This window comes from Oratosquilla oratoria, chromosome 42 (genome assembly GCF_046742065.1).
Source record: "Oratosquilla oratoria isolate Oo_2021 chromosome 42, ASM4674206v1, whole genome shotgun sequence".
Taxonomy (NCBI): Eukaryota; Metazoa; Arthropoda; class Malacostraca; order Stomatopoda; family Squillidae; genus Oratosquilla; species Oratosquilla oratoria.
Window position 1 is genome coordinate 39,832,341 of NC_134818.1, and position 14,529 is coordinate 39,846,869.

General features: G+C 34.1%; 2 protein-coding genes across 5 annotated transcripts in view; one reads left to right on the forward strand and one right to left on the reverse strand.

Moving 5' to 3' along the window:
* shtd (anaphase promoting complex subunit 1) overlaps positions 1–14,529 on the forward strand; it is a 443,338-nt gene that overhangs the window by 173,583 nt on the left and 255,226 nt on the right. The window lies entirely within an intron of this gene.
* Positions 4,624–14,529, reverse strand: part of LOC143021784 (uncharacterized) — a 37,873-nt gene continuing 27,967 nt past the window's right edge. Inside the window, exons 3-4 of the mRNA XM_076179507.1 lie at positions 13,018–13,158; positions 4,624–5,471 (exon numbers count right to left, since the gene is read on the reverse strand). Coding sequence (XP_076035622.1) covers positions 5,329–5,471; positions 13,018–13,158 — 284 coding nt within the window. The 3' untranslated portion in view covers positions 4,624–5,328. The remainder of the gene's footprint in view (positions 5,472–13,017; positions 13,159–14,529) is intronic.

Here is a 14,529-nt window from a genome sequence, read left to right on the forward strand (position 1 = left end):
CTGTGCTTTTCTAGATCTACAAAAAGCATTTGATAAAGTACCACACAATAAACTAATACGGAAAATGGAATCAATAGGTGGTATAAAAGGAAAATTATTGGAATGGATGGAAGACTTCCTGACTGGAAGAAAAATAAGGGTAGTAATTAGAGACAAATACTTGACCTGGGAAGAAATGATAAGTAGTGTCCCACAAGGTTTGGTATTGACATCGATTATGTTTGCCATATATTGACATGGGTGAAGGTGTGGAATGTTATATGAACTTTACAGATGATGCAAAAATACTAAAGAAAGTAAGTACAGATGAAGGTTGTGAATCACTACAGAAAGACCCAGATAAAATATGGAAATGGAGTCAAAAGTGGGAAGTGAACTTTAACATGAAGAAATGTATAATGGAGTTTAGAAAAAGTAAAAATAGGATATCGAGGTATTATAGAATTGGTGTAGAAGTAAAAAAAAAGTGAGCTCTGAAAGGGACTTAGGTGTAATTATCAGCAAAGACATGTCACCAGACAAACATATCTATAAAATAGTCAGAGAAACCTTCAACCTACTAAGGTCGATGAAAATGGCTTTTGACTATTTGGATGAGGAAATGGTCAAGAAAATATTAGTTACACTGATAAGACCAAGATTGAAGTATACTGTGACACTGTGGACACCCAGTACTAAAAAGAATATAAAGAAATCAGAAAGAATACAAAGAGCAACAACAAAGATGGCACCAACACTCTCCAAATTGATATACAAAGATTGTCCAAATTAGAACCACCAACTCTGGAACAAAGAAGAGAAAGAGGAGATCTACTGACTATAGAATCATGAAAGGAAAGTCCTAGAGATGATTTATTAAAGTGGGACAAGAGAAAAACAGGAGGACATGAAAAGAAACTCAAAAAGGATAATTATAGAAGAGATCTGAAAAAGAATAGCTTCCCACATAGAATGGTGGATATCTAGAATATATTAGATAAGGCAAATGTGTGTAAATACTACTTTACTGTATCCATGACCACCTCCCACACTTATCTCAGCTTCTCCTAGTACTTCTGCTCATTTTCATTCTTATTTAAACAGTTTACTCTAAGCACCTTCCTAACATCTGCCCTTTTCCTCTTTCTCCATTCTCTTTCTCCTATCCTCCATTCTCAATTTGTCTTCCACCAAAAATTATCTGATGTTCCCCCCTAAGAACATGGACTTCCAGAACTTCTTACTCTTCTCCTGGATACCACTACATAGTCCATTTATACCTTATGAACCACCCTTCCATCCACCATCCTCTTCCATGTGTGCTTATGCTTGACTTTTTTCCCAAACACTGTGTTAACTATCATCAACTCAATTTCTAAACACATCACTATGATTTTTTCCTGGCACTCCAAACTTCCCAACCACTCCATCTATTGGTTCATCCCTTATTCTAGCATTGAGATCTTCTAATATCACTACATTGACATTCCTAAAACTCTAAGCACTCATTTAAATCTATCCAAAAGTATATACTTTTCCTTTAATGTACACTCTTCTCACTACCAGGCCCTTAGTGCTTATAAAGACCCACATCTCCCTTTCCAGTTTCACCTTCATCCACATTAACCTTGAAGAAAGCTCCTTACACTCCACCACATGCTTACCTATTTCCTCACTAGTAGAACAATCCCTTACCTCCATTATCCTCTCCTCACTCCCATCACCCTCCCCACTACACTCCCAAACTCAAAATCATTCCTCCATTTCAATTTAGTTTCACTTAATGCCAACACCACTTCCCTCGCACAAACATACTACCTATATTTTCCGTTTTACTTTCGTCTTTACAACACTCATGTACATAATGATAGTAGTAATAATAGTAATAACAGTGATAGTAATAATGATGATGATAATAGTAATAATAGACAAAAAATGCTGGGACCTGTATTTACTCTACAGTCATGCTTAAAGCCTTAAACACACATACACATATGTATTGAAAGTATTAGTTTAGCAATGATGGTTCTGCTTCCAGAATTCAAACCATTTTCATGTACCCTGTTTCATCAGATTTAACAGAGATGTTCTTGTATATACTTCTTAAATATAAATGAGGCTATTTTACGTAGAATGCAACTTCATTATGTTTAATTTCTTGACCTTTTAAATCTCTGCCAGGAAGTTTGAAGAGGGCGTACTGAATTAAAATGGTTTGACATTGTGAAAGTAGCCTCATATGGAGGAAAAGTAGAAATCATTAAATGCAAATAAAATAAAATAGAAGAAAAATGTGAACAGAATATACAATAGGGAAATTAAGATATGGTAACTAGATATGAATACCATTGTTTTTCTTTTTTATTAATTTATTTCTACATCTAACTATAGTATGAGATCAGTAATTAGATTGTTTATAGTATGTGTAAAGAAATTTTCTTTACAATTTAACTAATGTTAAATACAGGGATTTTATTCATATTGTAATAATTCACAAATTTTCAGTTTTTTACATTTGAAAAAGAAGACAAGTGTTACCACATTGTATGTCAAGAATATTTTGTTTTATAAAAAAGAATCATTTGTATTTGTAGGCACAATACTAAAAGATATATTTTCTATCTGTGTGACAAGGGTTTTTTCCCCCTTATAAGGGAGGTAGCCAAGGTAACCAATGTTGCCAGTAATTATTCTTTATTTGGGTAATCCAGTTTTCAAATATTGATTTTTATTTATTTATTTTTGTATGTATGTTTTTATTTATTATTATTACATTTTTGTTTTGTTTTTGCTTTGTTGGGTAAGATGTTGTCTTGTTATATTAGTCATCATTTACATATGCACAGAAGCTCCCCCAGTGTATGAGGTGCTACACAAAAGTTGCAGTAATTTTGATAGTGGTACCAAACAAAATGTAGTATAGCTTTCTGCCACTAGGTGAAAGGAGTTGCACCCTTCATTAGGTAGTGTGCCAGTGGGCATGAGTAAGAGTGGAGGCATTGTTGAGTTATGTTCAATTTTGTAATGTCTTGTTAAGGTGGCTTGGGAAGTGTACCATGGCAAATCTTGTAGATCAAAGAACCTATATGAATTTGTCCTTCAAGATCAACAGAACAAACACAGGAACCTACCAATTGTTTCAGGAACCCTTTAGTAAGAATGCCATGTCTCGAAGTAAAATATTTTTCTGGTATAAACATTCAAGGAAGGATGAATGGCTATTGAAGATGAGCATTACAAACACATTACCAGAAAATGTTGAAGAAGTATGCTAAGCTATCCTTGCAGATGGTAAACAAAATGTCCAGGATGTTTATGATATTGTTATGCTGAGGCTTATGGTTGATGATGAGAAGGCATATAAAATTATAGTTCGCAGGGAACTTAATGATTAGCTCAGATATGACTGCACTTCCAAGATCATAACTTGTGATGAATCATGAATTTATGGTTATGACTCAGATGAAACGGCAATGGTTGCAGTGGAAGTGTCCAACTTTGCCAAGGCAGAAAAAGTACAAAAAGTTAATAAAAAAGTCAAGTCCATATCAATCACTTTCTGATACCTGAGGCATTGTTCTAGTTGAGCTGTCAATAGAGTATTATTGTCAAATTCTGAACCAGTTAAGGAAACCATCTGTCCAAAAAAGTGGGAGAACAACAAGTGGATTCTTTATCACAGCAGCACTCTACCCACATAAAACTTATTGTCCAGCAGTAGTTCTTGACTTTTAAAAACTTAGTAGTTATACTCCACCCACTCTGTTCACCAGAGCTTGCCCTGTGACCTTTCCCTGTTTCATGAGCTGAAACTCTAACTGAAGGGGCTTTGCTCTGACACAAACATACAGAAAGAATCATAGGAGGTGCTCTAGACTGTTGTACTTGAAAACTTCCGGGGATGCATAAAGTTGTGTGAAAAATAAAATGCTGGAACTGCTGCATACATGGCCAAGGTGACAGTGGAAGCAGGAGTTAAGTTAATAATTTTCATGTAATGATCAAATTATCAGAACTTTTAGGCAGCACCACATACATACAATTCTTTATTACTTGATGGTGAAAGGCTCTGGAAGTCGTTGCTGGTACATAATGAAATGGAAAAGTTAAATATTAATGAATTTAAGAGTGGGCCAGCCATTAGGCAGCAAAGGACAAGGTTTATCTTGCAAAGCTCAGGTGCTTTATTGCAAGGGGCCAAGCTTCTGTGTAAATGTAGTTGATGGCTAATGTAGTGACTAAAGTGAACTGAGTTTATAATGCCATTCTGTGACCTGAATACACACAAGTCTCAGGAGTATGTAATACTGATAAATCTGTGAGATTGCTTCTTGGAAATTGTGCAAAAGATTGGTATTTTTCTTGTATGCAAAGGGCATTTAAATGTTTTGACTTTAGTTATTTCCAATCTCAGAGGAGTTGACTCTTATGTTGAAGTGTTAATGTCTTTGATTTATATATATTAAAAAGTTGTTGCTGTTGTAGAAATACAAATAATTTTGTGCAGAATATTGGGTAGCATGTTTACATTATATATATATATATATATATATATATATATATATATATATATATATATATATATATATATATATATATATATATATATATATATATATATATATATATATATGGGAAGGGAGCTATACTCATAGTGACCTGTCTTTGTATCTTTCAGCATGTAGTTTGTTCTTAAATTCTTATAGTTTTGTATGTATGTTTATAGTTGGATGAATGAATATGATTGATGATTCTTGTCAAAGAAAGTAATTTTTTTTATGTAGCTTGAAGCCATAGGAGCCTCTGATCAGGATGTCAAACAAGCAAAAATGTATATGAGAGTTGAAGAAGAATGTATAGATGTATGGGAAAACCTGATTGGGTGTTTTGAGAATGAACTTGCAGTATTGCCGGGAATGTGGTGAAATGCTGCAATCTTTGCATGACTTTTGTGCAAAAAGGAATGAGAAGGGTGAGGATGTTTCTATCTCATGTCTAGTCATTTTGGTTCAGGTAATGGCTAACTGGATGAAAAAGAAAATTCAGTGTAGTGCAACTGGAAACACATTTTTTTTTTTTTTTTTTTTTTTTTTTAAACATAAAAGATTATTGAAGAATAATGAAGATCAGTCAATCAATCTGTTGCCCCTGCCCTGTCTTGCAGAAGACCCAGCCTTCAGGTAACAGGCTGTAGCAATAGCACTAATGGAAGAGAAGACAATCTATAATGTTTTTCATTGATCATGTCAGTGAAATTTGTAACATCATGACAGGAACATAAACTAACCATTAGTCTTATAACTGTTCATAGTTCTATCATTTAAAGCAGAACTTTTCTCAGTAAATTGCTCAATAACAAAAAATATTGAAAAAATCTGAATCAAGAAGTCTGAGATGGATGTTCTTGTGTGTGCAGGTGGCTGTCACATGTCGCAGCAGCGTCACATTTGTGATGATCCATTTGGCACTGCAGTCACATGTAAGGACATCATCTGATAAGGGGGAAAAAGGAGGTTGAGAATCAGGGAAGTTATTATTATTAGGCATTTTTAACAAAATATATATCAAACCCAAAATGTTGTATATTTAATCTTAGGTATTAATGAATGCTAGAGGTGTGTTCATTAGTGCAGTGGTACATGTATACACATCCACAAGTACTGTAAGCAGTGATCCATGTATTTACCTAGTTATATTTACCTAGTTGTATTATATGGGAAGGGAGCTATGCTCATAGTGACCCATCTTTGTATCTCTCAGCATCAAGTTCTTAAATTCTTGAATAGTATTTGCACACATTGTTGCCACATCCAATTTATTCCAGATATCCACCATTCTGTGTGGGAAGCTATTATTTTTCAGATCTCTTCTATAACTATCCATTTTGAGTTTCTTTTCATGTCCTCTTGTTTTTCTCATGTCCCACTTTAATAGATCACCTCTATCTAGGACGGTGGTTCCCAACGTGGGGTGTACACCCCACAGGGAGGCAGTTTGATTTTTTAGGGGGTCAATTTGATGCCATGCCATGGATACCATGTTGTTTTGAAGTTTGTTTATCCCTATGATTTAACAAACTTTAACTTTGAATTTTAAGTAGAAAATAAATGTTTAAAAGTTAAATGAAAGTATTGGTGTTTTAAGCTTCTTCACCTGAAATGGAGTTAATTTTTTTTTTTTTTTTTTTTTTTATAAATAAGAATGATATATCACCACATGAGGGGGGCCATCAGGATTCTAGAGGTGATTAGGTGGGGCATAATGGCCAAAAAAAATGTTGGGAAACACTGATCTAGGACTTCCATTCCTTTCATAATTCTGTAACTAGACAGTAGAAATCCTCTTTCTATTCTTTGTTCCAGAGTTGGTAGTTCCAATTTGGACAATCTTTGTTCATATGTCAATTTGGAGAGAGAGTTGGTGCCATCTTTGTCATTGCTCTTTGTATTCTTTCTATATATATATATATATATATATATATATATATATATTAGTACTGGGTGTCCATAGTGTTGCAGCATACTCCAATCTTGGTCTTATCAGTGTAACTAATATTTTCTTTACCATTTCCTCCTCCAAATAGTCTTCTACTTTCATCGACCTTAGTAAGTTGAAGGTTTCTCTGACAATTTTATTGATATGCTTGTCTGATGACATGTCCTTGCTGATAATTACACCTAAGTCCCTTTCCAAGTTCACTTTTTTTTTACTTCCTCTGCACCAGTTTTGTATTTCCTCAATATTTTATTTTTACTTTTTCCAAACTCCATTATACTACATTTCTTGATGTTAAAATTCACTTCCCACATTTGACTCCATTTCCAGACTTTATCGAAGTCTTTCTGTAGTGATTCACAATCTTCCTCTGTAGTTTCTCTAGTACTTTTTTATCATCTGAAAAGAAGTTCATATAATATTCCACACCTTCATCCATGTCATTTATAAATATGGCAAACATGATCGGAGCCAACACTGAATCTTGTGGGACACTTATCATTTCTTCCCAGGTCAAGTATTTGTCTCTAATTTCTACCCTCATTTTTCTTCCAGTCAAGATGTCTTCCATCCATTCCAATAATTTTCCTTTAATATCGCCTATTGATTCCATTTTTCTTAACCACTTCACTACGGGACTTAAATCTCGCGGGCAGCAGCCAATGCCAGCCGTACGACGTGTCGTAATAATTCTCGCATCATAAAATATAGTCACCGCTTATATCGATCGTTCTCTCTTTCACCCGTGAATTTTGAAAACCACAGAGAATGGGATTAAGGGCACATTAGGGAGAATGTAAAAACACAGGGGCGACTACAATAAATATAATCAAGATGCCGATATGGCAGCGTCGCGAATCCACTTGCTCCTCATGACGCCTACGTGTGCGGCACCGTATGGTATTATAGGCCTATCTATTAATCTTGTGTAGAAGCAAATCAAGTTTGTGGCACATGATCTTCCTTGTCTAAAACCAAATTTTGTTGGATTCAGTATATTTTTTTTCTTCCAGATATCTAACCCATCTTCTTTTGATAACTTTTTCACATATTTTTGCTATTGTGCATGTAAGAGAGACCGGTCAATAGTTTGTTGGATTTTACAGTCCTGTGGTACCTCTCCTTCTTTGAGTGAGAAATCAATTATCTTGTATATTTTGTCTGTCAACTCATCTATGGATTCTTTTAATATCCAGTTTGCAATTCCATCTGGACCGTGTGATTTTCTGATGTCAAAGTTTTTTATTTGGTCTCTAATTTCCTTCTGTGTCAGTTATTTCTTTCATTGGTGGGAATCTTTCTCTCTGTATTTCCTTCCAGTCTTGTGTACTTTCATATTGTGAATACAGATTTAAAATGTTTGTTCATAATTTCAGCCATTTCTACATCATCTATATTCATTATTCCCTTGGCACAGTTTTACAATTTTTTGTTTGTCTTTTAGTTTACCAATAACATACCTGTAAAGTAGTTCAGGTTGTTCCTTGCATTTTTCTGTTATGTCCTTTTCATAATTTCTCTTTTCATCTCTGCATATTTTTACATATTCATTTCTTAGTTTGATATATGTTTGCCACTTAATCATATATATATATTTTTTCCATATTTTCCAAGCTTTGTCTCTTCTATCTTTAGCCTCACTACATTTTTTGTTGTACCAGCATTTAATGTACACCCCTTCTTGCTTCTGTTTTTGTATGTATTTGTTTATTCCCTCATTATAAATTTCTTTTAATATCTTCCATTTCTCTTCCATCTTTGTTTCTTCATTTAAGAAGTTTTCTCAATTTGCATTTTAACCACTTCCATACGGTGATGCCTACATAGGCAGCATGAGGAGCAAGTGGGTACTCGATGATGCCGACGTCGCCATCTTGATTATATTTATTGTAGTCGTACCTACGAAATTTCCATTCTATCTAAACTGGCTTCATCAATTTTCTATGGTTATCAAAATACACGGGTGAAAGAGAACGAACGATTGAGCACTGACTTTATTTTTTATAATGCGATTATTATGACGCAATATCACACACTGGGCAGCTAATGCTGCCAGACGTGCGATGTGCCCCGGAGTGAAGGGGTTAAAAGAATTTTCTGAGTTTCTCAAAATCCATTTTGTTGTACATTAGTCTATTTTTTCTATGTTTCTCATTTCTTCTCAAATCAATTTGTTCTTTTAGTTTGAATTCTATTAGTAAATGGTCACTTCCCAATTGGGGTTTGTATTCTATTCTGTCCACAATTTCAGGCTCTGACACAAGTATAAAATCTTGTCTCGACGGTTCCTCATTGTTTTTATTTCTGGCATTTTCCTTTACCCATTGAGTCATTGTGTATTCAATGGTCATATCCAGTAGTATGTTTCCTCAGAGGTCTTCTCCACCTTTCACTGTCATTTCTTCCCAACATATTTTCAGTTAAAGTCACCCATGATTACTATATTTCCTCCTTTCAGTAAATCAGTGCATTCTTTGTGCCTTCCATCATTTTGGAATGATCACTCTCTGTCCAAGAATGTATTTTAGGGGGTACATACATCACAAATTTTCTACTTTTCATGTCACTGTTTTCAACTTTTATCATAATCAATTCCACATTTTTTCTTTATGTTATCTTAGTCAAAAATATTACTGCACCCTGTTTCTCCTTTCTATTTTTCATCCAGTGGTTGTATAGACTTTGTCCTACAGGGTTTCGTGGTAGAGGACTTTTTAATTTCATTTCTACAATTCCCATTATGTCTGGTTTTTCTAATGTAGATAGTTGTTTAATTCGTTTATTCCTGAAATCGTGCCATCTATGTTGGTATATGTTATTTTTAATTTTTTCTTTTCTCCTTATCTAATAGATTTCCTTTTTCTTTATATATATATATATAAACCATTTTCTCAGCCTCAGGTCTAGCACTCTCCAAAAAAACTCATTCTTTTCAGTCTGTTTATTTATATATATATATATATATATATATATATATACTTTACTTCTAAGTTCCTTTTCCTTCTCTCTTTCCTCATCACTCTTTTCTTTTTTTATACATTTTTCTAATGTTCACTATTTGCTAGCTTTGTTGTCTTTGATAGTACTTTGCTATCATTTGAAACCTTAGTTTGATATTTAGTGGCCTATATTGTTTTTCTTTAGTGTATTTTCCTATTCTATGCACTTCCTCATTTTTTTTTTTCGCTCTATATCCTGTCCCTCCTCTTGTATTTCCTTCAGAATTGCTTTAGCAATTTCTTTCTGACCTTTGTCTCTTTGATATCTAGGTACATTGTATGATATTATTATATATATATATTATTATATATATTATATAATTATTATTATTATTATATTATATATATATTATATAATATAATATATTATATAATATAAACTACAATGCACTTTTTTCTATCCACTGTATCTCTAACCTGATTTTATTTTTTCTTTATTACTTTGATTACCATTTCTTTGGCATTTTCTTCTACTTGTACTGTTTCCTTGAAATTTAACTTTTTTCTCTCTCTCTCCTTGGAGATCAGTCTCCTTAATTACTTCTACTTGGTCACTGCTTGTATTTGTTCTTTCAGTTCTTTTTTCAATGCTTCGTTTTTGTTTTTATCCTCATTTTTCATTCTTTCATTCTCATTTCTGATCACATTTGATTTTCTTTGTGCATTGCCCTGTACTTGCTTTTCAATTCTATTAGTTCATCCAACAAATCAGTTCATCCAACAAATCACGTTGGGCAGCTAATGCTGCCAGACGTGCGATGTGCCCCGGAGTGAAGAGGTTAAAATATTTTTGTACCTAGGTTCTCTATCCAACTTCACACCTCTACCTAAAAATCCACCTTCTCTTGCAAACCCTGAAAAAGCATAATTGTCCAACCTTTTATATGATTTTGGGGTTTCATTCATACAGGATCTTTTAGGAATTACCCCCCAGCGGCGATTCCACTTTGCTCATGTCCAGACATCTCTTTGCTGGTTCATTTTTCCTTCTTTCATTTTTGTCTTCCTCTATTTTATGTATTTAGCACTAATTTGTATAATAATTATTCCATTTCAGTCACTCGATTTGCATAACTCCCTTTGTGTACATAAATACGACTAGTGTTATTCCAAAATATCTTAGCAACGAAGTGCTGCACAAATGGAATAGCTATGTGATTGGATGTATATGTAATGCATTTACTCGAGCTTGCACACACAAACATTCATTGAGTTGATATCAAGTCATGAATGTCAATACATCAATTGTTGCCTTGGACATCTCTGACTGCAAATGTGCAATTCCATGACAGCTGGGAGTAGTCCATAGGCACTTTCAAAAGTCTGAGAAGGAATGTTGTTCTGCTGTCATGTATTGTGTTATTGTAGCACTATTTCTTCCCCTAATTAGTAGGACCTAATTAGTAGGAGGAGAACAGGTATAATAACTAGTTATCAACCTTCCTTGTATGATAAAGTGGTGGAAAAGGAATGGGACCAGTTTTTCTGGGCTGCTCCATTGGGTGGAGTAAAGGTGTTGATGAGCTTTGGAAATAAGCAGTGGAGAGATAGTCATCAACTAATCAATCTGTCAATCCATTGCCCAGATTCTTTCGTGTAGAAGAGGGAATGATAATCTTCAACATCAATGCTGCTGGTCTTATAATGAAAACACCTGTTGCCTAGAGTTTCACTAACTGGAAACCCAGAGCCATACAGCAATTGTCAAGGGACCTTTGGCCCTACCAGAGATCTCTGGGAAGAAATGCTCACTGTCAGTGGTGTTGTATTAGTGTAGGGGGTTCTGGTTTGTTACAAAAGGGAGAACATGCTGACAGGAAACCTTTTGGTCCATAACTAGGTCAGATATGGAAAAAAGGTAAATAAAATAATAGATAATGATAAATTATAAACAAAATGAAAAAATAGCAATAATTTATAATAAATGATAAATAGATAAATAAATTATAATAAAATGAATGGCAAGCATTACAGCATATTACTTAGATATTTATCTAAATAAATCTTAAAACCTCGAACTGTACTACATCACACTGTCTGCAGGAAGTACATTCATTTACTACATGGTTGATGAAGTTGTTTCTACTCGCTTCCAAATTAGATCTACTTCCTGACAGTTTGATACCATTATTTCTTGTCTGATTTATAGTGTAGAATTTTGTCATTTTTAATGTCAATTCCCTTTAGAATCTTAAAAACCTTTATCAAATCACCCCCTGAGTCTGCACCCTTGTAGGAAAAATAGATTCATATGTTTTAGTAAGTTTTTGTATGATTTATATCTGATATTTCGAATTAGTTTTGTGACTCACTGTTGTACTTTTCCTTATCTGTCAGTATTTCAAATGAGATTCCGTGACCATACAGAAACATCCTATTCTAAATGTGGATAAACTGATGATTTATATAGCTTGTTAACCACTTCAGTACAAGTAAAATTCTTGCATGCAGCAATGGCTGCCAAGTGTATGATGCAACACACTACTCACATTATAGAATATAAAGTCACTGCTGTATTACTCAGAAAATATGATCAAACCAACCACAGAATCCAGGGATAACTAATTTACAAATAGAAAAAATATATATATATAATCAAAACGCTGATGCTGGCTTCCATGTGTACCTACAAGAAGCTAAAGAAGGACAGTTACAGAAGAGACTTGAAAAATGATAGCTTCCCACATAGAGTGATTGATGTCTGGAACAAACTAAACAGAGAAACAGTGAGTGCCAAAACTATACAAGATTTGAAGAATAAACTGGATGCGGAGAGATATGAGAAAGGTTCACTTCAAGCATAGCTCTCGTCCTGTAAAATACAACTAGGTAAACTAGGTAAACTTGCACCTCATGATGCCTGTGTAGGTGTCATCATACCAAAGTGGTTAATGACAGATGGACTTTTGAAAAAAAAAAAAAAAAATGCACAATCAGTCTTAGAATCTTATTTGCTTTCTCTGAGGCAGAAATACACTGCTTAGATGATTTGAGATCATTAATGATAATTATGCAGAGATCCTTTTCACTATCTACATTTGTTAAAAAATTTCCAAATAACTTGTAATCGTACTTGTTGTTATTTATACCTATGTGCATACCTTACATTTACTAGGGTTAAATTTCATTAGCCACTTTCCAGAACATTGCTGTAGTTTATCAAAATCTGTATGAATGTCTAATTGGTTTAAGTGATCAATAGTAACAAGAGGAGGAGGGTTGCAGTTGCTAGTTGTTGTTGTCATTCCCTAGACTGTCTGGCCAAGCAGTCCCATCTCCCTGAGGGATGCCATGGCTGAAAAGGGGTTTTCTCACAAATCCTTTAAAGAGTGTATATTATGCTGTTGGCATGCGTGATTGTGTACAATGCAGTCTTCCATATTCTTTTGTATAGTATAGGGTGAAGTGTTATATCTCCTTATGTGAAGAAATAGAGGTTGTACAATCAGATATGTAGATCATGATAAGCATAATGGCAAACTACCCATATTTTTATTTGGTCTTTGATACCAAGAAAAACTGAGGAAATCAGAAATGAACCTACTTGTCAGCCAGATTTGGGGTTTACCCCAGTCAGTGTGCACAACATATTGCTTTGCCATGTGCTTCACCAAAGGAAGGAACACTTCTTGCTCCAGTGTTGTCACTTGACTGTCACCCAGATCCAACCAGAAGGGCAGATGGTCTGGAAAGATGCAAGGTAATAAATGAGGACATAATAATAAAACATTTTACCAGCAGTAATAATAGAAAATTCATGATGTATTTATCTAGTTGTATTATATGGGAAGGGAGCTATGCTCATGGTGACCCGTCTTTGTATCTTTCAGCGTGAAGTTTTTTCTTAAAATCTTGAATGGTTTGTACACACTGTTTCTTTATCTAAATTTATTCCAGGTATCCAGCAGTCTGTGTGGGAAGTTTTTCCAGATCTCTTCTATAGTTTCTTTTTGTGTTCTCTTGTTTTTCCATTGTCCCATTTTAGTAAATCATTCCTATCAAGGATTTCCATTCCTTTCATGATTCTGTAGTCAGTAGATCTCCTCTTTCTCTTCTCTGCTCCAGTGTTGGTAATTCCAATTTGGATAATCTTTGTTCGTATGTTAATTTGGAAAGAGTTGGTGCCAACTTTGTCATTGCTCTCTGTATTCTTTCTAATTTCTTTATATTCTTTTTAGTACTGGGTGTCCATAGTGTTGCTGTGTACTCCAGTTTTGGTCTTATTAATGTAACTAATATTTTTTAAATAATTTCCTCATCCAAGTAGTCAAATACCACTTTCAATGACCTTAATAGGTTGAAGGTTTCTCTGACTGTTTTATTGATATGTTTGTCCTGTGTCATGGCTTTGCTGATTATTACTTCAAGGTCTCTTTCCGAGTTCACTTTTTTGACTTCTTCACCAATTTTATAATTTTTTGATAATCTGCTTTTACTTTTTCCAAACTCCATTATACTACATTTCTTGATATTGAAGTTCACTTCCCACTTTTGAGTCCATTTCCAGATTTTGTCCAAGTCTAACTGTAATGATTCACAATCCTCCTCTGTTCTTACTTTCTTTAGTATTTTTGGTTCATGTAACACTCTACTCATTCATCCATGTCATATATATGGCAAACATGATTGGAGCCAGTACCAAACCTTTCTTTCCATTTTGAGTATTTATCTGTAATTACTATCCTAGTTTTTCTCCCAGTCAGGAAGTCTTCCATCCACTCCAATGATTTTCCTCCGATGCCACCTATTGATTCTATTTTTCTTATTAGTTTCTTGTGTGGTACCTTATCAAATGCCTTTTGTAGGTCTAGATAGGCACAGTCTGCCTATCCATCTCTCGTATTATTTCTATTAGTCTCTAATAGAAGCAGATCAGGTTTGTTGTACATGATCTTCCTTGTCTAAATCCAAATTGATTTGGATTCAGTATATTTTTTTTCTTCCGGATGTTTAATCCATCAACTTTTTATCACTTTTTCACATATTTTTGCTACTATGCTTTGTCTTTTTTACATTTTTTTTTCAAACTTTGTCACTTTTATCCTTAGCTTCACTA